The following is a 24,627-nucleotide window of genomic DNA, read 5'->3' as shown; positions in this document are numbered from 1 at the left end:
CATCATGACATAAGAGTGTGTCAGAAGAAAGCTGCTCAAGTTGCACAAGCCAGGAAGCAAAGAAAGGTATGGGGAAGGACCAGGGACAGGATACAGTACCCAAGGGCACATCCCAGTGACCTACTTCCTCCAAACATGCCCCACCTGCCTTGAGTTTCCACCATCTTCCAGTAGTCCATTCAACTATTGATGAGGTCTGAGACTTTACTTCCCAAAAGCCCCACCTATGGACATTGCTGCATTGTGAATCAAGCCTTCAACATGAGCTTTTGGGGGTCATTCTAATTCTAAACCATAATAAGGAAATATCAGAATATAGGCAAAAAGTTTCTCAGTCTGCACTCAAAAAGTCGGGATGTGTAATTCCTCTTGAATATGAAAAAATTTATGTCACAGCTGTGCACAGTAGCATATACCTATAATCTCAGCGACTCAGAAGGCTGAGATAGGAGGTTCACAAGTCCAACTTAGCAACTTTGGGAGACCCTTAGCAACTTAGTGAGATCCTAATAAAAAGTAAAAAGGACTGGGGATGTGGTTCATAGGTAAAATGCCCTTGGTTCAGTCCCCTACACAAAACAAACAAACCAAAAGTCGAAAACTGTGTCAGAAGCAGAGGATTAAAACTATGCACAGGCTTACCTTAACTGATCTCTAAATCTTCGGCTATGCAAAGAAATTAGACCTCACCAGAGGTTATTACCCTTAATTTCAGTAAATGTCTTAAGAAGACTTAGCAATTATTGAAATATTGAGCTCTAAAAATTCTGGTTTCATAAAGGCACAAATTTGGATTAATAATATCTTGTGTGAAAGAGAAAACTGCATTGTGTAGTGTATTTGGCATTGTGTATTCCTTTAATTCAAAATGTTATTCCAACTAAAGTACCAAGTTGGAATCTACAAAATTTTTGCTTCTTGTTCCTCTAAGTCCTAGAATGTAGCTTTGATAACAAGCCACATGGTGCTTCAGGTGAGTAGGAGAAGATGCATAAGAAGTACTTAAGGAAGCCCTTGGTCTGAAGGCATTCCTTTAGGTGAGCTTAAAGCTCTTCTAAAGTGGACAAGATTGAAAGAGAAGCAATTTTGATGCTTTGGGGAATGAACTTCATTTCCAGGGAGTGGGTGTATGCATAGGTTTCAAAGGAATTCCAAATAGGAGATGGTGGAGAGTGTTGAGTGACAAAGTGTTAGATAAAGGCACAGCCAGATGTTAATTACTGCAGTTCTATTTCAAATTTTGCCATGTGTTTATACATTAGTATAAACCTATTTAAATAATTTACTCTTTTCACAATCCAGTGGCCAATGGCACTTCTATTCTTGTTTATTATCTCTCTTGTTTCAGTATTCTCACCATATGACACTTTATACCAGGTTATTGTAAAACAGCAATCATATTTGTTATCACAGCACAAGATTTTTTAAAATAAACTCTCTTTTTGGGTAGTTTCTTTTTAAATTTGTTTTTAGTTACACGTGACAGTAGAATGTACTTTGACATATCATACATACATGGAGTGTAACTTCCCATTTTGGTGCTTGTACATGATGTGGAGTTACACTGGTCATGTATACAGCTCAGTGGTAGAGTGTCCCTGGGCTCAAATCCCAGTACTGCAAACAAACAAAAACTAAACAAACTTGCAGAAAGAGCGTTAGATGTTAGAGACACGGAAGAAAATTCCAGGGAAAAAAGTGAATAATGGAACAATCTTTTTTATTTTCTAAATTTTCTTTCCTTTAAAATTTTTTTTTTTTTCGGTACGGGGGATCGAACTCAGGGCCTTGTGCTTGCGAGGCAAGCACTCTACCAGCTGAGTTATCTCCCCAGCTCCTTAAATTTATTTTTAACTGATACATAAAAACAAAATTATACCCATTAGTGGGGTACCACGTAATGTTTCATACATGTATATATTGCATAATTTTTAAATCAGTTTTGACATGTCCATCTCCTCCAACATTTGTCATTTCTTTGTAGTGAAAACTTCCAAAATCCTTTTTTCTAGTTTTTTGAAATGTATAGTGCATTTTTGTTCTCTACAGTCACCCTACTGTGCAATAGCACACCAAAACGTCTATCTAACTATAGCTTGTTATTCATTGATCAACCTGTCTCCATTCCTCCCTGTACCCTACTTTCCCTAGTATCTGGTAACCACCATTCTACTCTCAACTTCTATGAGATTGACATTTTTAGACTCCACATGTGAGTGAGATCATACACTACTGTGCCTGGTTTATTTCACTTAACATAGTGATCTCCTGTTCCATTCATGTTACCACAAATGACAGGATTTCAGTTTTTAGAGCTGAATAGTATACATACCATATTTCCTTTATTCATCAGTTGATGGGCCTTAGGTTGTTTCTATTTCTTGCCTATTGTAAATAGTGATGCAAAGAACGTGGGAGTGCAGATGTTTCCTCAACATTCTGATTTCATTTCCTTTGTCTATATACCCAGCATTGCGATTACTGGATATGGTAGTTCTATTTTTAATTTTTGGAGGAACCCTCGTACTGTTTTCCATAAGCTTTACTAATTTACATCCCACCAATAGTGTGCAAGGGTTCCCTTTTCTTCACATCCTCACCAGCACTTGTAATCTTCAGTCTTTTTGATAAAAATCATTCACTGAGTGAGGTTATATCTCATTGTGGTTTGAATTTGCATTTTCCTGATGTTGAATGTTTTTTTCATACACCTGTTGGTCATTTGTATGCCTTATTCTGAGCAATGTCTATTTAGATCTACTGCCTATTTTTAAAGCATGTGGCTTAAGGTTTTTCTTTTTATTGTTATTGTTTTAGATATCACCCCCTTGTCAAATGTATATCAATACTCACCCTCTGTTCCCTGTTTCCTGAGGAAGGATGCTTACTCTCTCTTACCCAGGCTTTTCCCTTTTCTGAATAGCTCCTACCCTACCCACTAAGAAGGTAAAGTTCATCTTACCTATGAAACTAGATAGAAGGCAACCAATCATTTCTAATTAATGGGTGGTTAATCACCTGTAATAGTTGATCCAATTTATTATTATTGTAGAATTTCACCCATTATTTTGTCTTTCTGAATTCCATTACTATTAAACCATATGGTTTTAGTCTAAATACCTCCTCCTCCTCCTCCCACTTCTCTTCTCCTCCTTTTCCTCTCCTCCTCCTCCTCCTCTTCTTTTTGTATTTCAATAAATAAATTGCTTATTGTAGGTTATCTGTCTTCTTTTCTCTTGAGATACTTTAAAGATCTCATTTCTCTTTTGGTGTTTTGGAGTTTGTGGCAGGTCTAGGAGAAGACTTTTAAAGTTATCCTCCATATGATACACTGTATTGTTTGAATTTATGCATTTGTTTCTTTCCTAAATTTTGGGAAATTCTAAGCAATGAACTTTTTTAATATTGCTTCTCAATATTTAAAATATGTCCTTGGAATTTGATTATTCATATGTCTGATCCTCTCAAACTTCTGTCATTTAGCATTTCTTTTATATTTCCCATGTCATTGTTCTCTGTTCATTCTGAATAATTTTCTCAAATATTTTAAGGGAAATGTTATTTCTAGCTTAGAAAAAGGGTTTCAGATTCAGGGTTTTTTTCGTTTTGTGTGTGTGTGTGTGCGTGTGTGGTTTTTTTTTTTTTTGTTTGTTTGTTTGGGTTTTCTTGGTACCAGGGATTGAACTCAGGGGCACTTGACCACTGAGTCATATCCCCAGCCCTATTTTGTATTTTATGTAGAGACAGGGTCTCAATGAATTGCTTGGTGCTTTGCTTCTTCTGAGGCTGGCTTTGACCTCCTGGCTTTGACCTCCTGGCTTTGATCCTCCTGCCTCAGCTTCCTGAGCTGCTGGGATTACAGGTATGTACCCCCAGGCTTGGCTTGTTTATCTTACTGTTCACATAGCCTTGTTTATGAACACAGTTCTTCTATAGACATTTTCTTGCATTAATCCTTTTATTCTTAGTTGCCTACTCCAAGGATCAGTTTCATTGACTGCAGGAGAGGGTGGGTGGAGATCTGGAAGGGAAAATGTCAGTGGGACACATGATGGACATTTTTCTTACTTCCTTCAAGTTTAGCAATGTATTTATATATTTTTCAATATAGTCATTTTGCAGTAGAAAGGTGCCCCAGATCATGTGTATCATAAGTCTTTTAGAGCAGAAACACTTTTAATTCATTTTTAAAGTAGACTTTATTTGTAGAAGTGTTTTTATTTACAGAAAAATTGAGAATATGTTAGTGTTCCCATATATCCTGAACCCAGTTTCCCCTATTAACATCTTACCTTAATATGGTTACATTTGTTGTAATTAACGAACCACTGTTAATATATTATTATTAACAAAAGTATGTAATTTATTCAGATTCTTGACTTTTTATCTAACTTCTTTTTCTGTTCTCAGACTCTATTGGGAATATCATTTTATGCTCCCTAGGCTCCTCTGGGTTGTAAGAGTATCTCAGACTTCCCTTGCCTCAGATGACCTTGGTAAGTGAGGAGTAATAATATGGTATTTTGTAAATTTCCCTCTATTGGAATATTTTGTGGTAAAAATGTAAAATTTAGCTTTATAGCCATTTTAAAATGTAAAATTTGGTGGCATATTTAATGTGTCTAACATTTGCAGTGTTGTGCAATGATCCATTGCTATCCATTTCTAGAACTTTTTCACTGTCCTAAACAGAAGCCCTATATTTTTCATTCCATTATCTCTTGTCTCCAGTAACCTTTATTCCATTTTCTATCTCTATAAATTTGCCAGATCTAGGTACATGATATAAGTGGAAGCATACAATATTTGTCTTTTTGTATCTGGTTTATTTCACTTTGCATAATGCTTTCAAGATTCAGTTATATCGTACCATATATCATGACTTCATTCCTTTTTAAGGCTAAATAATAGAATAGTCCGTTGTGTCTATATGTGAATATATATATATAGTTTCTTATATATTCTAGACACAAGTCTCTTATCAGATATGGTTTGGTTTTTTTTTACTGTACGGTATCTTTTGAAACAAAAAGTTCTTAATTTTGGTGATGTTCAGTTTATCTATTTTCATTTGTTGTTTTTACTTTTGGCATAATATCAATGAATCCATAAGCAATTCAATGTCACGAAGATTTATACTTAATGATTTCTTTGAATAACTTTATATTTTGCTCTGTAGTTTAGGTCTGTTATCCATTTTGAGTTAATTTTTGTACATGTGTGAATTAGGGGATCAGTTTCATTCTTTTTTGCATGTGGATATCCAGTTGTCCTCCATTTTTTTACTAGTATTCACAATGAATGATCTTGGCACCCTTGCAGATCAGTTGATAGTAAATGTGAAGGATTTCTGAACTCTCAATTTTAACTGGATTATTGACAACTGTGCTCGACACACAGTCTTAATAGTAAATGAGATCATTACTCTCTAACTTTGAGGTGAGCACTATTTTTACTCCCATTTACAGATGAAGTAGCTGAGACATACAGCGATTTATCCAAGACCATACAACTAGTAAGTGGCAGACCAAGGATGTAAATCTGGGCTGACTGACTTGAGAGCGTAAGCATCTAGTAAATGCTATATATCAGGAATTCAGAATTCTACTGGAAAGTGTATTTTGAACAAAAGATAGGGGGAGTGGGACTGGCTGTAAAACACAACAGGATAGGGGCTTTAGTCGCTGGTTGCATTAGAAAAGGACCTGCCTTCCTTGGCTGAATCCCAGCCACTCCGCAAGTTGAGAACTTTCACCTGCTGTACGTCAAAGCAGTAAGTCAGCTTCTGGATTCCTGGAGTAGAGCAGGCTCTCGGTTAGTTAACTGCCAAGGTGCAGGGCGCCGGCCCCGCCCACGGCCCGGGCCTGGAGCCCCGCCCACGGCCCGGGCGTGGCACCGCAGTAGTAAAAGAGCGGGAGGCTACGGGGCTTGGGGAAACTCTCGCGGGAAGATGTGTCGTAGCCTCGGTAACCGCGTCCCAGTCGCTTGAAAGATGGCGGGTCGAAGTCTTGGTCTTAGGGTCAGTATCCTCCTAGACCTCTTGCCGGCACAGGGGCTGCGGGCAACGAGGACATCCAGCTTCCTTGAACTTCAGGTCTGAAAGTCTCTGCCTTTTTTACAGAGACGTAGCGTTCCAGGGACTCCACTTCCGCCGCGTGCGCAGAAACCTGTTACACCTCGACTGGATCTCCTCGCCAAGGAGGAAGAATATAAGTAAGAAATTAGGCGGTTGAGTTTTCTTTCATCTAAACGAGGCTGCTTACAAGTATTTTTTTACTGGAGACCGGCAGAACTTTCTTGACCACCTGCCCCCTATCTTTTCTTTCACCTGATTAGCCCGACTGTGTCCTAGAAAATATTTGAAGTGGGAGGAGATTCAGCCCTAGTAAACATGTTAGTCCGCAGGAGGACCGCAGGAGGATATTGTTCAAAAGTGATTAGGATAGCAGAGTTGCCACGTTGTTGTAGGGTATTTCCGCTTAACTTCCGGTTCCTAGAGTTAACGTTATGTAGATTTCTTTTAAGCTCGTTTTCTAAATTGAGAGCATATTTTTCAGGGAAACAAGAATTATGTTCTTATCCATATTTGGTGGAGTTAAGAGGAGGATTTCCTTTATCTGTTTTCAGTGTCATTGCAACTATCCTGAGAACACTACATTGATCCTTGTCCCATTCCTCTCATCAATGCCTAATTTTCACACAACATCTAGGGTGATCTTTTATTTTGACTATATCATTCCATTGTTTTAAACACCTCGGAGGTTTCCTTTTGCACTTCAAAAACTCTGCCACGTCCACCTCCTCCTTTTTATTTGATGTCCCTCCATATACCTCCTTTTATCTCCCTCTACCCCTTGTCTGTCTCTGTGCCTAGAACTGACCTTTATTTCCTCAAGCTTTTTTCTTTTCCTTGCAGGCAATCTTCCACCAGTCATGCCCAGAATGCCTTCTTTGACCATGCTAAACAGACCACCCCGTGGTTCTTTTTATTTTTATTATCGATTTTCTTCCCATTTATCATGTGTTTTTCAGCTATTTCACTGCTGTGACTAAATGACCCAACTAGCACAACTGTAGAGGAGGAAGTGTTTATTTGAGGGCTCACAGTTTCAGAGGTTTCAGTCCACAGACAGCTGGCTCCATTCCTCAGGGCTGGAAGTGAGGCTGAGGCTGAACATCATGGCGGAAGAGTGTGGCAGAGGAAAGCACTCACATTGCCATCAGGAAGCAGAGAGAAAAAGACTCCACTCTCCTAATACAAACTATATACCCCATAACCACTCCCCAACTGCCTCCAGTTACCACTCAGTTAATCCCATTAGGGACTAATTCACTGATTAGGTAAGACTTTCACAATCCAATCATTTTTCCTCTGAACTGTCTTGCATTGTCTCACACGTGAGCTTTTGGGGGACACCTCACATCCAAGCCATAAAATGTTACAGTGAATTCACTTGTTTACTTTTTAAAAATTTCTGCCTCTCCACTCTCTGTAAACTGCACTAGAGCAGTGTACTGTTTTTAGATGAAGTAGACAAGCCAACTTGTTTACAGCAGGTAGAAAGATACCATCCTACTCTTTCTGTTAAAAAATGCCTATTGTCTCAGTTCAAGAGTGTACTTAAACAGCTGAGTATGTTATCCATATACAGTTATCAGTGGTGCTGGAACCAGAATGGTTGTTTTTGTTGCCATTCACTAGATAATATTAAATATCTACATTGATAAGGTTAATTTAAGTTATTGAGAATGTTTTGCAGCTGGCTCTGGTGTGTCATTTAGGTTATAGAGTCCTGCTAAAAGTCAGAAATCTATAGGAAATATTCTGTTTTAGTAGGAGTTGTTCAGCAGTGAAAGTGGCCAGTTGCTAGTTCTGTTCTCTGTACTATAAGGTCTGCAAATCTGAGGCAGATTTGAGTATGTACAGAGTAACTCCCTGGCTCTGCCTAAAACTTCTAGAGCACTTCTGTGCCATACTTAATTGAAGAATGTCTGACAATCCTTATAAGCAACTTTATAACAGTATTTTGCCACCTGTTGTCTTAGTATTAAGCATTGTGGTATATAAAGTCATTTAGTAGAACACAGCTTTCCCAGTAACCTCAATCTAGAATCTGCTGCATTTCAGCTCCTGTCATATTGTTGGAGGAAACAGTCACTATTGGAAGGGATAGACTAAGGAACATGATAATCACTCCAGTTGATAGATTCTTCAAACTTCATGTCTCTATTATAAAACCAGGGAACAAAACTAGATTACACCATAGCTGGTAGAGCAAGCCCTCTACCTCATAAATCCCAATTACATAAGATTTATGAATTTTCAGGGAATTGATATCTTTATGCTATTGAATAGTTTGCGAATATGATACATTTTCACTTACATAGTTTTGGGGTTCATTTAATAATTTATTTTACTACATACAGATCTTGAATACAGTCTCAGGGTGCCTTAACAATTTTGGTTACTTTGAGTGACTTTTTAAACTACATTTTCTAATTGGTTATATATGTAAGAACATTAGTAATTTTTGCATGTTGTGCTATATCTGATGTAGACAAAGATCTTCCCCTGCTGAATTTATTCATTCTATAGATTCCCTTGAAGTTTTGATGAAGATGGTCATATGCAAATTATGATAGTTTTGTCCCTCTTCTAATTTCTCATATATTGTCTTTTACTGCCTAGGGCAATGTAATATAGAATAGAAAAAGACATGATATACTTCCTTCTTGGCTGTTAATTTTGAGGAACCCACTTTTAAAAATCTTTTTGATTATGAATTCAGTTTCAATGATTATGCATCTATTTAGATGTACTGTTGCCTCTAAAATAAATATTGGTTGATAGTTTTCTAGAAAAGCATTCATGTGTGTTTTAAAATGTATTAGCATAAGTTTACTGTATACTCTTTTACATCTTGACTATATGTGTAACCGTATATATACCTACTTTTGGTGCCTTTTTAGTGTTTTTTATCTTCTATCTTGCCAGGAGATTTGTGTATTTTATTGGTCTTTTCAGAGAACAAGCAATAGTTTTCTTGTTCATCTGTTTTTATATCATTAGACCTCATAGAAATATAAATTATTCTTATGGTGAATTTACTTGTTAAGCTCATTAATTTTGTTCTTTAATACATACATATTTAGGTCTGTAAATTTCACTTTACTACAGCTTAACTATTCCAGGACCTGTTTTGTGATATATACAGATAGGCTAAGCCCAAGAGGATGACAAGTGGAATTCTTGTTTATTCATCCACTTTATTCTTCCTGAATTTATTAGATATGTTATTTCACCTGGAGTAAAGGGCTTCAGAAAGGCTAGTACTCAGTATGTTTGAGTTCCCAACACAGAGGAGGAAGAATCATGGAGGGTTGGGAATAAGTTCCAATCACTGTGATTATTTTAGAGTACAAATGTCATGTGTACGTTCTGACATTTGTTGATTAGGTCACCTGCTAAAGTGTAATTGCTGCAGTTTAATTTTAAAATTTTTATTAGAATGTCAATATAACTCAGTTATTATTTTCTCTTTTTAGGCGTTTAAATGCAGAATTGGAGGCAAAAACAGCTGACCTGGTTCGACAGGCTGAGGAAGTAATAGTAAGTAGATATACATTTATTAATAATTCCATGTAAGTGCTCATTTAACTTTTTAATTTGATGTATAGCTTATGTTCAAAAAAGTAGCCAAAGCATAAATATTCAACTCAATGAATGATCACAAACTGAACATGAATATCTATGCATATGTATACGTATGTGTACATGTATTTATTTTGGGTAAGCATACATTTTCTAAAAACCACTAAATCTAAAAACCAAAGATTGTCTTCCATTTAGATGCTCCAGTCTTTAACAAGAATACTAATATTTAACAGTCTTTTCTAGTACCAAAAATTAATATCTGAGAGTACCTATATAGAATTAACACTGATAATTCAGTAGGGATAGAAATAAATGATCTCTAGAGGAAAGTTATAACCATTATTACTAATATTCAGATAATTTGTTTTTTAAATTCTGTTGAATCTGAGATTCTTAAGGCTAAACTAGAATTATACTTATAGTCAGGAAAAATGTTGTGAGGTTGTATCTAGGCATATTATTTGCCATTCTGGTACCAGATTGGATATTCCTACTTTAAGCACTCCTCCTTAAGCATTAGCATTCCTATTTTTAATTGATAGGAAGGAGTAGCCCTCCTTAGAAGAGCAAAGCAGCTGCTTTCAGAACTTACCAAAATTTACCCAAATTTAGGTATGATTCTTCCTTTAATCCCCGTCTCCCTGGCCCCAAAAATGAAATTGATGGAGGCAGGGAAAGAAATCTAGCAATATTTGAATGCCCTATACAAATCCATTATTGTTAGTTTAGGAATAAGAAATGTATCATAACTTTTGAAGTAATAGATAATGGTTACAGATATGCCCATTGCATTTGTAATTAAGCAATTTACTAAAATTGTTTTCCATTTTATAGTTCTGACAGTATCTGAAAAGTAGGATCCCTACAGAAGGTTCCCTTTCTTCTCTGAGTCCCCTAAAAAGAACTTTTTTTTTCCCCAAAAAGGAGCAGAAGGGAAATAGCAAATTCTGGGAAATGGAAAGAAGCATTGTCAACCCACCACAGAAACTAACTGGATGTAACTTTTGCCATACTGAATTTTTGTTTGCTCACTTTCATTTCTTGATACATATCTGCCAAAGGTTTTTACTCCTGATACTTCATTTTTAGGATCTTCATGGTCATCTCAATATTAAAGTGTTACCTGTTCTGAGACAAGTTTTTCTACCTGTTAAATGAATTTTTTCATTTCTTATATCTCTAATTTCCAATGCATGCTACTTAAGATGAAAGACTGATATAGTTGGAAGAAACAAGAATTGCAAATATAGGGACCTTGTTATTTGGATTTTTTCTTTTCAAATTAACTTTCTTATTGAAGATAAATGAAAAGTGAAACTGTAACATACCAGACTCTATTTTCATACCATAGTATTTCAGATTCTGTATTTTGGTATCCTAAAAAAACATGAACAACTCTGAAATGATTAATGTTCAGAGAGGCACTTGAATATATCCTAGTTTGTTGGAATTTTTTCTATGTAACCTGTGACTTACCTTTACTCTTTAACTAGAGAGATCAGCAAGAGGTACGAGCCAGGCCTTTTTCAACACAAAATAAATCTCATGAAGAGGAAGATGATTTTAATACAAGGTAAGAGACTTAAATTCTTAAATGCCATTGATTGGTTTTTAAATTCAGGATCTATGTGAATCTTTTATTATATAAAATTTTTGGCATGCAAATATTGAAAATTTACAATTTGAAGAATAATATGTAAAATAATAATTATGGGCTTAGCTAGTTAGATAAAAGGGAAGCCCTTTACTTTATCATGTAATTCTTGAAGTATTATTTTCAAATAGATATTTATGTCCTCATTTAAAAATCTTTAACTCAGAGAGGTTCAACAGCTTGTCCAGCGACAGAGAAAGTACATCCTTTCCCTGAGATTTGAACCACAGTTGATATTTCTAAACCTGTTCTGACATACTGTATATTACCTTTCTCTCAAAACTGCATACGAAGATAAGGTAAAAAATAAATTAATAAAGATAATATATATCAAAATTTTTCTCTTGAATCTCATGTGAACTTTTGAAATGTCAAGAAATTAGAGAACCTTAAAAATATTTATGACTAAATTTAACTGGAAAAGTATAAGAGCAGCAGAGCATGGTGGTCTATGCCTATGATCCCGGCTGTTTGGGAAGTTGAGATAGGGGGATTACAAGTTTGAGACCAGCCTGGCTAATTTAGTGAGACCTTGTCTCAAAATACAATTTTTTTTTTTTTTCAAGGGCTGGGGATATAGCTTAGCAGTAGAGGGCTCATACCACTTGTTCCATGGGCAAAGCCCTAGGTTCAATCCCCGACACTGCTAAACATCTTGTAAAACCTATTGTAGTAAAGGCAGTGATGATCATCAAACAATACAGGTCTCTAGCAATTGTTAATGGAATTGCAGAAATAGACAATTCTTAAGTTTTAAATTGCACAGCGTCCTGAGGCGCTTGATGAAATCTTCTACCCTACTCCATCCTGCCATGTATGTGACTCATCCCTTTGTCCAGCATATCCATTAATCAACCCATTAGTCTCTTAGTAGCCACCTCAGATCAGATCAATTTTTGTGGTATTGCAATGTTTGTGTTCAAGTAAGAAGGTTAATAGTAGCCTAACTCTATGTCACAGTACCGGTGTCATTTCCCTCACTTCATCTCATCACATTGAATCATCCCGTATCATTACAAGAGAAATACAGTACAATAGAAGATTTTGAGAGACCATATCCACATAGCTTTGATTAAAGTGTATATTGTTATATTGTTCTGTTCAATTATTAGATATTGTTTATCTCTTGTGCTTAGTTTATAAATTAAACTTACCAGAGTTAGGTTTCTAGAGGGAAAACCAGTTCCTATGGAGTTTGGTACTGTTGTGGTTTCTGGTATTCATTGGGGTGTAGTAATGGCACATAGAACTGCCTAGAATGAAATAGATAAAAAAAAAAAAATCAACTCTACAGAAATAAATATACAACTATATACCAGTGAAACTTTAAGAGTGGCCTAAAATTATTTGTACCAATATGAATCGTAGAACATCTTGGATTCCCCCATTTTCTAAGATCAAGAAGCAATCTATGAACACTGTATAATCCTAAGAGGGAATAATGTTTAAACACCTCACAAAGCTTAGAAACAAAAGAAGTATGTTACTAAAGTGGCAGTTCTTTGGCTTATGCTTGAAACACTGGGACTTTATTTATTAAAAAACAATCATTGTTAGCCATTCAACAAATGGTGCTGGGAAAACTGGAAATCTGTATGTAACAAAATGAAATTAAACCTCTCACCCTGTACAAAAATGAATTCAAAATGGATCAAAGACTTACACACTACAGCAGAGACCTTGCGCCTAATAGAAGGGAAAGTAGACCCAAAGCTTCATCATGTTGGCTAAGGACCCGATTTCCTTAACAAAACTCCTAAAGTGCAAGAAGTTAAATCAAGAATCAATAAATGGGCTGGATTCAAACTGAAAAGCTTCTTCTCAGCAAAGGAAACAATAACATGAAGAGATAACCTACAGAAAGGGAGAAATTCTTTACCAAATGCACCTCAGATAGAGCACTGATCTCCAGGATATATAAAGAACTCAAAAAAACTTAACACCAAAAAAGCCAAATAACCCAATCAAATGGGCAAAGGAACTGAATGAACACTTCGCAGAAGAAGAAATACAGTCAATCAACAAATTTATGAAAAAATGTTCATCATCTCTTGAAATTAGAGAAATGGAAATCAAAACTACTCTTAAGATTTCATCTCACTCCAGAATGGCAATTATCAAGAATACAAGCAATAATAAGTGTTGGTGAGGATGTGGGGCAAAAGGTACACTCATATATTGCTGATGGGACTGCAAATTGGTGCAACCTCTTTGCAAAGCAGTATGGAGATTCCTCAGAAAACTTTGAATGGAACCATCATTTGACCCAGTTATCCCACTCCTCGGTTTATACCCAAAGGACTTAAAAATCAGCATACTACAGTGACATAGTCACATCAGTGTTCCTAGCAGCTCAACTCATAATAGCTGAACTATGGAACCAACCTAGATGCCCTTCAGTAGATGAATGGATAAAGAAAATGTGGTACATATACACAATGGAATATTACTCAGCCTTAAAGAAGAATGAAATTATGGCATTTGCAGGTACATGGATGGAGCTGGAGAATATTATGCTAAGAGAAATAAGCCAAACCACAAAACCAAAGGCTAAATGTTCCATAATGGGGGTGCAGGGGGTAGGGAAGAATGACGGAACTTTGGATTGGGCAGAGGGGAGTGAGGGGGGAGAGGAAGGGGTGTGGGGTTAGGAAGGACAGTGGAATGAGACTGACATTATTACTCCATATACATGTATGACTACACTGTGGATGTGACTTTGCACCATGTACAGCCAGAGGAATGAGAAATTGTGCTCCATTTGTGTACAATGTGTCAAAATGCCTTCCTCTGTCATGTATAACTAATTAGAACAAATTAAAAATAAAAAAAGTTAAAAAAAATAGTTGTTGTATATAATAATTGCCAAAAATGAACAAAATTTCCATCATGTGGTGAATGGATAAACAAATTTGGTACATCTATGTGCTAGAATGCTACTTAATGGACAGAAATGAACTACTGATACAATAGGGTTAAGTGAAAAGATACCAGACTCAAAAACATAATCTCTTTCCATTTATAGTCATACATTATTTACTGACAGGAATACAGAAGTGATTTCATCACTGTAAACCTCAGAGTATGACTATAGTAGACAATAGGAATTTTCAACTTCATTATAATCCTATGGGACTGCCATTGTGTATGCAGTTCATTATTGACCAAAACATCCTGAAGGGGCTTGTTTTAGTCAGCTTTTTCCACTGCTGTGACTATAAGACCTGACAAGAACAATTTTAGAGAAGGAAAAGTTTCAGAGGTCTCAATCCATAGATAGCTGGATCCATTTCTCTGTGTTTGAGGTTAGGTAGAACAACATAGTGGAAGAGGTGACAGATAAAGGTGGCTCACGCGATGATCAGGAAGCAGAGATATTCCACTCCCCAGATCCAAAATATACACCCCAAAGGCAAGCCCCCAATGCCCACCTCCTCCAGCCATGCCTTACGTGCCTATGGTTACCACTCAGTTAATCCCTATAAGGGGATTAAAGCACTGATTAGGTTAAAGCTGTCATAACACAATCATTTCACCTGAACACAATGTTCTTGCATTGTCTCACACATGAACTTTTGGGGGACATATCACATCTAAATTATAACAGGGCTCATTACTACATTTGGCATTCTGGAAAAGGCAAAACTATAGGGATGCAAAACAGATTAGATTAGTGGTTTGTTTTCTGAGGGTTAGGGTAAACTACCAAGGAGCATATGGTATGGGATGATGGAAATATTCTCCATCCTGGTTGCTGTGGTGGTTGTGTGAGTACATAGGTTGGTTAAACTCTATGGAATTAGGGGCTGGGGATATAGCTCAGTTGGTAGTGTGTTTGCCTCACAAGTACAAGGCCCTGGGTTCAATCCCCAGCACAAACACACACACACACACACACAAAGTCTATGGAACTATATACCTGAAATGAGTATATTTTATCATGTAAATTATAATCTCAACCTGAAAAAAATGTTTGAACACTGTTAGTATCAGATCTGACTACTAGCAGTACAGTAATGAAAAACAACTGACCCTGTTCCCAAGAATTTAATATCTAATATGTTGCTTTTGTAATTTTTTGGTAAATCAACAAAGGTATTTTATTACTTGATACAACCATGTGTAAATATAACATGAAGCCACTTATCTTATATGTAATGATCTGTGATACTTTATTAAAAAATATATTTAAAGGTTTTCAAAATTCCAAAATTTATATTACAAATTTGACTTTTATCCACTAAAGGATTGAAATGATAACAACAGACGATTTCCTAGTTTCTTTTGAAGGAAGTGAAAGAATGCACAAGCATGAACTTGAATCTGTTGATTTTTCTTTTACCAAGTTTTCCTTAAGTGAAAAGTGGTGAAAATGCCTGTTTACCTAGATCACATGGATTTTTACTAGTGTTTGAATGGATGACTTTTAACCATGTGAAACACGGTACTTGATTAGTTGGGAATCATTGAAAATGGGAGTTAAATAAAGAGACCACCCATTTCAGGTCAGAATGATGATAATCCATCTAAATAATTATAATCAAGCAGTGTATAACAGGTCTTCACCACCTAGTATTACTCTTGGAGAAAGTAAGGTAGGAAACCAGGATTTAATTTTTCCTTAAATACACATATCTATCAGACTGCTGGAAGCAAGATTTGCCACACAAATAATTTCAATCACATTATAAAGAAACCTTTCATGGAAAAATCTAACAGAAGTAAGCAGATTACTGTGATGTAGTTCATTTTCCATGGAAATATACAAGTAAAGTAATATCACTGAAATCTAAGCGAAGCATAAAACTACTAAATGTCTTTTGCCCAATATGAATGTGTTTGGGACAGAATGGGGTCAGGGTGGAATGGAAGGTACAGAGAAGGTACAGAGGAAATGATAAGCAATTGAAAATTAGAGTGATTAAAGAAGACACTGAAAATTTGTGTAATTGAAAGTGTTTTCATGTCATGTGAGACTCTAAAATTTAGTCTCTGTAATTTTAAGATATTTTGAAAAACCTTTTTTCCCTTCTCTAATGCGTTTTTAGTAAATCATTAAAAGGTCATATTCAATATTATCTAAACATTTTATGTTTAATATTTTAAAAAATCTATGCACAGCTATTTCAGTAGTGGCATCTGATGGAAAGTAATTTCATGTCTCCTTTGGCAAGGAGTTCTAAGGTAATGTGATGGAATTTTTTTCATAGCAACAATAAATATTATTGTATATTTTCAGAGGTATTAGTGTGGATGCTGTAGGCAATTTAAGGGTAGGTGAACTTTCTCTGTAATAGACTAATAGTAAATATTTCTGAATTTGTGAGCTATACAGTCTCTGAACTACTCAACTTTGCTATTGTACAGTGAATATGGCACAGATAACACATAATGAATGGGTATGGATTAATTTGGCCTGTGGATTATACTTTTGCTGACCACTATAAACACTTCTTGTTATAAACTATAAACATAATTTGAAATCTAAAATAAAATATGCATAAAAATGAATTACACTTTGAACGTATTCATTCATTCAACGTATATTTTAGTGCCAACATAAGAACTTATGAGTGAGATACTGTGCCAAGTTCTAGTTGTTGAGTAATGGAAAAGGGAGATCTGATTCCTGCCTTCATGGCATTCACAGTATAATGAGGAAAACAGACACTGGTCAAGTATTTAAATACATTAGAAGAACAACATTGTGCTCGCCAAAAAACAAAACAGAAAAACTCCTGTGGTGCCACACTCCTGTAATCCCAATGACTTGGGAGGCTGAGGCAAGAGGATCACAAGTTCTAGTTCAGCCTCCACAATTTTAGCAAGACCCTGTCTCAAAAAAGGACAGGGAGTCTGGGGTTGTGGCTTAGTGGTAGAGTGCTTACCTAGCATGTGTGAGGCACTGGGTTAAATTCTCAGCACCACATATAAATAAAGAACCATTGACAACTAAAACAAATTTAAAAAGGAATAGGGACATAGCTCAGTGGCAGAGTGCCTTTGGGTTCAGTCCTCAGTACTGGGGTTGGAGGATGGAGGAAGTCCTGTGGTATATCATTTTTGTAAATGGATAATCCTTCTGTGTAGCCAATAATGATTGTGATTTCCATCCTTTAAAATTTGGGCTACCTTTACCTATAAAAATATTGGCATTATAATGTAACTTCTCAAAGGTGAATTATTTAACCAAAGCACCTTTTTCTTTTTCCTTTTTTTAATTAGAGCTTTATGGTTATACATAGTAGTTGGGTTCATCCTGACAAACTCATACATGCATGGAAATCAGTTTTGGTTCATGATTCCCCGCTTTTCCTTCCTGACCTCCCTCCCCTTTCTCCTTCCTCTGTTAGATTTCCTTTCACTCTTCTATTAATTTGTATTTGATTAGTTCTTTATGTTTTCTTATCCTTCCCTCCCCCTTTCCTTTATTTTACTCTGACTTCCGCACATGAGAGAGAACATTTGACCTTTGAGTTTCTGAGTTTGACTAATTTCATCTAGCATGATATTCTCCATTTCCATCCATTAACCAGAAAATGCCATAATTTAATTCTTTTTAATGACTGAAGAGAACTCCATTGTGTGTGTGTGTGTGTATGTGTGTGTGTGTATGCCACAATTTCTTCATCCATTCATCTATTGGTGGGCATCTGGGTTGATTCCATAATTTAGCTGTTGTGAACTGTGCTACTATAAATATTGATGTAGCTGTGTTGCTGTAGTATGCTGATTTTAGATCTTTTGGTAAAATAACCAGGAGTTGGATAGCAGGGTCTTATGGAGGTAGTTTGAGGAATCTCTCTACTGCTTTTCAGAGTGGTTATACTAGTCTGCAGTCCCACCAAAAATGTACAAATGTTCCTTTTCCTGACACAACCTCACCAGCATTCATTGTCGTTCATAGTCTTGATCATTGACATTCTGACTGTAGTGAGATGAAATCTTAGTATAGTTTTGATTTGCATTTCCCTGGTTGCCAGAGATGTTGAACATTTTTTTCATTTATTTATTGGCCTTTTGTGCTTCTTCTATTGAAGTTTGTTTTGTTCTTTTGCCCGTTTATTGATTGGGCCTTTTGTTTTTTAAGTTTTTTGAATCATTTGTGTGTTCTGGATATTAATTCCCTCTTGGAGGGGTAGCTGGCTAAGATTTTTTCCCATTCTGTACGTTCTTTCTTTGTGCTCTTAATCATTTCCTTAGCTGTGCAAAAGCTTTTTAGTTTAATGGCTTCTCACTTATAGATTATTGGTTTTATTTCTTGCCCTTTGGGTTTTTTGTTAAGGAAGTCGGTGCCAGCACCTGTATGATGGAGCAAAGCACTTTTTTCTACTGACACTCATTCAAAATAAATTAACATGTGAATAACTAGAATTAAAGCAAAACAGTCCTAAAAACACAATTTATTAATATAATCAATTATAGAAGTAATCCTATATAATTTATTCAAATTTAATATGTGGATAACTAGAATTATAGCAATAGTTGTATGTTTTCAAATATAATTTATGTTCAATATCATTGTCTCTATTATCTATTATTAATATGTAACATTTGTTTTTGTGTAGAGGTCTATTATCATCTGAAGAAATAGTTCATCTACATTCAGAAAGTAAGGTATGAAGTCAATCTTTCTGTGAATGCAATTACATTCTGTAGAATTTAAACATACAGAGAAGGGGTAAAACTTGATAGAAATAGAATTCACTTAACATACTTAAACATACAGAAAATGAGTATAACTTGGAGGAACTAGAATACAAAACTTGATACTCAGAAGGGATGCATTCATGAAGTGCTGCTTATAAAATGAATCATTTTCTCTCATAATTTCATTGAACAATTTGGATTACAGTAGAAATTCCAGGTGGATTGAGTTTGTAACCTGAGACTTTTCAGTTTTCTCTCTGAAGCATAATCTAATAGAAGACCTGAAAAAGAAAGGTACTCATATACAAGGAGGGTGATTTTAATGATTTAGTCATTCATTTAAATATCCACCGTGTAGAGATCACTCTTCAGGTACTGGGAATCCTAGGATTTACAAGTTTCCTACCATGAATATCTAGGCCTAGGGAACTGCATACCTGAAGGTCAAGGAAGGCCTGCTTAAAGAATAGTTCATTAGTGAAAGCTAGATTTCTTGAGTCAAAGCATCCAAATTTAATATTTCACTAACTGTGCTAAATATCCTTGAATCTTTGGGACTTATTTTATTGCTGAATCTTTGGTCTTTTCCAGGTACACAATTGTGGGATTCTTAAAAATACAATTGAATTAATTTCATGAAAATAGCAATTTTTTTGTTGTAAAATAGCAATTCAGTGTGTTACAAAATTGCTTTCCTTGGCAAGTGATTAGACTAATCAATCATTTCAATTCTTTTCATGTAGTCAAAGACCAAAAGTATTGGTTCTGTAAACAAGGTTCAAAACAAACTACACTCTGCAAATAAAGGAATGAAAACAAGTTCAAGGTATAGTATAATTTTAAAATTATTACATTCTTTTTTAGTTTTATAAAATATATACCCAAAATATATAAAGTTACAATGCATATATCTTATTCACATTTGGTTATTTTGAACATTGTATACTCAAATGTTTTGTAGCAGTTAATGACCATTTTGTAAAAGGGGAAAGATTTATATGATCTGAAGAGAAACCAGAGTATGAACATTTTGCATTTTTCTCTTAAACACAACCACCACATTTCAAATATTTTAAATGTTATTAGTGAGATATTTTCTTAGAACTGGGATTAGAACTTTTGTCACTTTGCCTAGTTCTCTCAAAATACTAAATAGTCTTCTATTTTTTGAGTATTTAACAGAATGCCATACATTATTATGTAAGACAAGAATGTTGAGATAAGAATGATTTGGCAGTTATAATTTCTTCTGTTGGTTTTGGTGAAATGAATTCAAGGTGATCCTTAGAATTAGAATCATTTTTTAAAAGACACCCAAAGGCTGTGTAGGCTAGGAGACTTTTTCTAGAAAAGGAAGAGGTTAGGTTGTACCATCCAGTCTAATTCTTAGCAAGTTTCATTATATTTATATGACTATTACCCAATCTGATAATCATTATAATTCAGGGAAACTCTTTATTGATTCTTATCTTTTAATTGCTTAAATAACTTTTCCAGTTTTATTAAAAAGAAAGAAAAATTGAGAAAGGGATAAGAAGAGAAATACAAAAAATACTGAGGAGAAGAACATTTGTAGCATATGTATATCACTGGAAAAGGTTAACTTGTTTTTAGACCCTACATATACTTTTTTTTAAAGAAAGGATTTCTGGGCAGGATTCTGATACCTTTTGGAACCATGGACTTGTTGACGTGTAAGGCCTTGCCCACATCTCAGTGCCTTTGTAAAGGCCCTTTATTTCATAGTTCTTCCACTTCATCAAAAAAAAAAAAAAAGAAAGAAAGAAAGAAAGAAATCCAAAGAAATCCAGCTTTTTGATCAAATTTGATTTTAGTTAGAATGTGATTCCTTAGGTGAACAAAAAGGTTGAGATGAGCACACCAATAACTATTTACTCTCTAATTCTCTTTGAGGTATTATTCTTTGTTGGTAGAATTATGGCCAGGCAGTATCAATTTTTATACTTCTTGTCAGGCAGCACATAAAATTAAAAGCCACAGGCTTTTTGACATAGGTGGCCAAGTTCAGTACTTAGTTTTTATGTTCATTTGTTTGGAGGCTATGTCTAGACCAACTATCCTCATAAAGTCATCTCTTAGCTTGTGTGATTTATAAAGATTGAAAGTCTGCAAAGTCTTTTATAATATAGTCCTTCAAAGTCTCAATCATAATTTGCATCTTGAATTTAACATTTGTAATAATTTTGATATTTGGGCAAGGCTGTATCTCCTTTCTACATTTCTATTTTTGCATGCACATGTCCACACACACCCCACACACATATGAACATTTATCTTCATGCATTCATATTTTTTAATTTTAGTGTTAAATTGAAACACTCTGATGTACAAACTGCTGATGATGTTGCCATTCCAGAGGATTTCTCAGACTTCTCACTTGCAAAAACAATTAGCAAAATTGAAGGGCAGCTGGAGGAAGAGGGCTTACCTGAAGATGATGACATTTTCTCCAGTGTTAGTAAAGATATTGGAACAGGTAGATTTTCTTTTGTCATTTTTTTCTTCATATCACAATTACTTAGAAAAAAATGATTTGGGCCAGGCACAGTGACCTATACCTGTAGTCCCAGTAGCTTGTGAGGCTGACACAGGAGCATTCAAGTTTTAAGGCCAGCCTTAGCAAATTAATAAGGCCTTAAACAGCTTAGACCCTGTCTCAAAATAATAAAATAAACAAGAGTTGGGGATGTGGCCCAGTGTTTAATAACCCCTGGGTTCAATCCCTTGTGTGAAAAACAAAACATGATTTGGGGGAACATTTCTTGCACTTAAAATATTTATTGCGATGTCTTGGATTTGTTTCAGAACAATCTAGTGGGATGTGGTGATGGGAGGAATGAGTGGGATTATAGATGAAATAATATTGACTGTGAGTCCATAAATTGTTGAAGATGGGTGGTGGGTAAGTGGGAATTCATGAACTTATCTTTCTACTTCTGTAGATGTTTGATATTTTCTATTACAAAAAGTAAAAATTAAAATGACTATAATGTTGTTTGGGTTTATTGAGCACTTTTCAACTAAAAATAGTGTTGCATAGCTCATGATTAAAACATTAAGAAATCTCTGCTTCTCATGTATTGTTATGTTTTATTTATTGCATGTTAAATCAATACATGCAGAAGGATAAATGAATTAATGATGTATCAACTATAATAATAAGTTTTCTAATATAATTTTCCTTTTTATTAACTCAACCTTTGCATATCACTATAAGAATAATATGAAGTTTAGATCATCCAAAAGCATTATAATATCAGTAATGGCTCTAAATTTGTTAAATTTAAGAGGAGCCAGCTATGTTGTTGAATAGTAAATAAGACAGTTAGACGTATGAACATAGTTAATGCTGAACTATAATAAGTCAATTAATCATGACTTCATGCAAGCCCCTCTGTCATTTGAAATTTAGCAGTTTTGTTATATAATCATAATATTCTCTTGATTCTTTGGAAAATTGTAAATTTGTATGTGTAATGATATCAAACTGTATACTGATCAGTCATAAATGGAGACAATTAATTTCCATATTTATTACATTTACTGGCCTAATCAAGCTTTCCAGGGCTAAGTATGGTAGGGAAGATAAGTGAAATCATAAATCAGCGGTCTTTCAGTCTTGCTTAAGATGCTTTCAAGGAAGTGATGACCAGACCATGGGTAGGCAGTCACCCATGTCCACAATGTTCCTGCTCCCATATACAGAGAATGGAACCAGGACAAAGCACCTTTACCTTAATGCCACTTTTTTCTTATTGCTGAATTATCTCTGCCACTCTCAGTATCTTCCTTTTTTAGAATCTTTGACCTAAGTGGGAGAATTTTCTCTTACTCCAGATGATTGCTTGGAATGGCTGGGTTATGTGTTGGAGGAAAAGATCAAAAAAACAAATCTGCTCTATAAGATTTGAAACAGACTTTCACTAGAGAAGATTTGTATTCTATTCTGTCAGTCACTTTGGGACATTACTGACCTGAGACCACTGTAAATTCTGTTTATTATGGACCACCCTACTGAGTATGAATTTGGTCTGTAAACTAGGGAGTCCAGGTACAGGTTAGATTCTCAGGAGAAAATTTTCTTCCTCTAAACTGAGTTCTAATGATGAGATGTGTATAGTTCCTTGTTGTTCCTTTCTGTTGAGAGGATTTATTTCTCATTCATCTTTATCTTAGAAGTATTTAATGCCTTTAGTGTCCCTTAACAGGGATATATCAGTAGACTCACTATTTTAAGCATTTTTTTCCTCATAAAGTAGTAGTGTGTCTTAAAACTGCTGATATATTAGATTCAGCAAAAGAAAATAAATTCAATCATTTAAATCCACAGAGGCACAGATCAGATTTCTAAAGGCCAAACTCCATGTTATGCAGGAGGAATTGGATAACGTTGTATGTGAATGCAATAAAAAGGTATGATTTTAAAACTTCTCAAAAGAAATGCTCTAACATTTAAAGACATTTTGGGGCAGTTTCAATTATATTTTAAATAGCTTTATTTTTAGGTATAATTCAGTTACATTTTGAATTAAAATTACATATAAATATGGAACTTTATTCTGAGATGTTGAATTATCACAAAGACAAATAAGTTTTAAAAGTGCATTAATTAGAATTCTTTTTCCTACTTACAAAGGTAAACTATTAAACACAAATAAGATATCAGACTTACATTTTAGAAAATGAAAATGGAATATGCTTTGTTTTTCTTCATTAAATGGGTATAAATATCTCATCAAAGACCATATTCTGAAACTCCTCCTTTCTGCTTTGTTTGGATATGAAATTGTGTGTATTTTGTCACACTCTCTCTAATTTCATAACTAGGAAGATGAAATTCAGGATTTAAAGTCTCAAGTAAAAAATTTTGAAGAAGATTGTGTGAGACAGCAACGAACAATTAATATGCAACAGTCTCAAATAGAAAAATATAAAAGTCTTTTTGAAGAAGCAAATAAAAAATGTGATGGATTACAACAACAGTTGTCTTCAGTAGAAAGGGTAATGATTTTGCTATTTTTTCTGAACTTAATGCCAAAGATATATTAAAACTATTAAAGTAACATTTGTATAAACACCACTTTTGGTTGTTCAGTTATTAGTATTTACTGAAAACTCTGCTTTTAAAACAACTCTACTAGAATATAATCCACATACCATATTTCATTCTTTTGAAGTACACAATTCAATGGCTTAGTATATTCACAGGATTGTGCAACTACAACCACAGTCAGTTTACACCATTTTCATAGTCTCAAAAAATACTATGTACCCTTTGGTTACCACACCCAACCTCTCTTCCCCCAAATGCTTCCAGCCCTAGGCAACCACTAATCTATTTCCTATCTCAATAGATTTGTCTGTTCCAGAAATTTCATATACTTGGACTCATATAATATGTGATTTTTATACTGACTTTTTACTTATGATGTTTTTAAGGTTGATCCATGTTGTAACACCAATCAGTATTTCATTCCTTTTTATTGGCAAGTAATATTCCATCGCATAGCTATAACTCATTCATCCATTGGACATTTGGATTGTTTCCACTGTTCAACTGTTTTGAATAATGCCACTATAAACATTCATGTACAAGTTTTATGTGAACATATGGTTTTTGAGTTATCTAGTGACACTGTGTTTAACG

General features: G+C 34.9%; 2 protein-coding genes across 5 annotated transcripts in view; one reads left to right on the top strand and one right to left on the bottom strand.

Moving 5' to 3' along the window:
- The first annotated feature begins 5,908 nt into the window (after window positions 1-5,908).
- The window catches only part of Tex9 (testis expressed 9), a 36,590-nt gene continuing 17,871 nt past the window's right edge, over window positions 5,909-24,627 (top strand). For 2 of the 4 annotated variants that reach the window (XM_047539514.1, XM_047539513.1), the window contains exons 1-9: window positions 5,909-6,019; window positions 6,122-6,213; window positions 9,547-9,610; window positions 11,149-11,228; window positions 18,878-18,926; window positions 19,703-19,785; window positions 21,284-21,456; window positions 23,311-23,393; window positions 23,808-23,981. In XM_047539514.1, coding sequence (XP_047395470.1) covers window positions 5,993-6,019; window positions 6,122-6,213; window positions 9,547-9,610; window positions 11,149-11,228; window positions 18,878-18,926; window positions 19,703-19,785; window positions 21,284-21,456; window positions 23,311-23,393; window positions 23,808-23,981 — 825 coding nt within the window. In that variant the 5' untranslated portion in view covers window positions 5,909-5,992. Of the gene's footprint in view, window positions 6,020-6,121; window positions 6,214-9,546; window positions 9,611-11,148; window positions 11,229-18,877; window positions 18,927-19,702; window positions 19,786-21,283; window positions 21,457-23,310; window positions 23,394-23,807; window positions 23,982-24,627 lie in introns of those variants that run through there. The other 2 variants (XM_047539515.1, XM_047539516.1) reach the window with 2 other exon arrangements.
- Mns1 (meiosis specific nuclear structural 1) overlaps window positions 12,434-24,627 on the bottom strand; it is a 63,473-nt gene continuing 51,279 nt past the window's right edge. Inside the window, exon 11 of the mRNA XM_047539512.1 lies at window positions 12,434-12,562. The gene's annotated coding sequence lies outside the window, so the exon portion shown is untranslated. The remainder of the gene's footprint in view (window positions 12,563-24,627) is intronic.

This window comes from Sciurus carolinensis, chromosome 2 (assembly GCF_902686445.1).
Source record: "Sciurus carolinensis chromosome 2, mSciCar1.2, whole genome shotgun sequence".
In the NCBI taxonomy this organism is placed as follows: Eukaryota; Metazoa; Chordata; class Mammalia; order Rodentia; family Sciuridae; genus Sciurus; species Sciurus carolinensis.
This window is presented reverse-complemented; position numbering and strand designations above follow the sequence as displayed.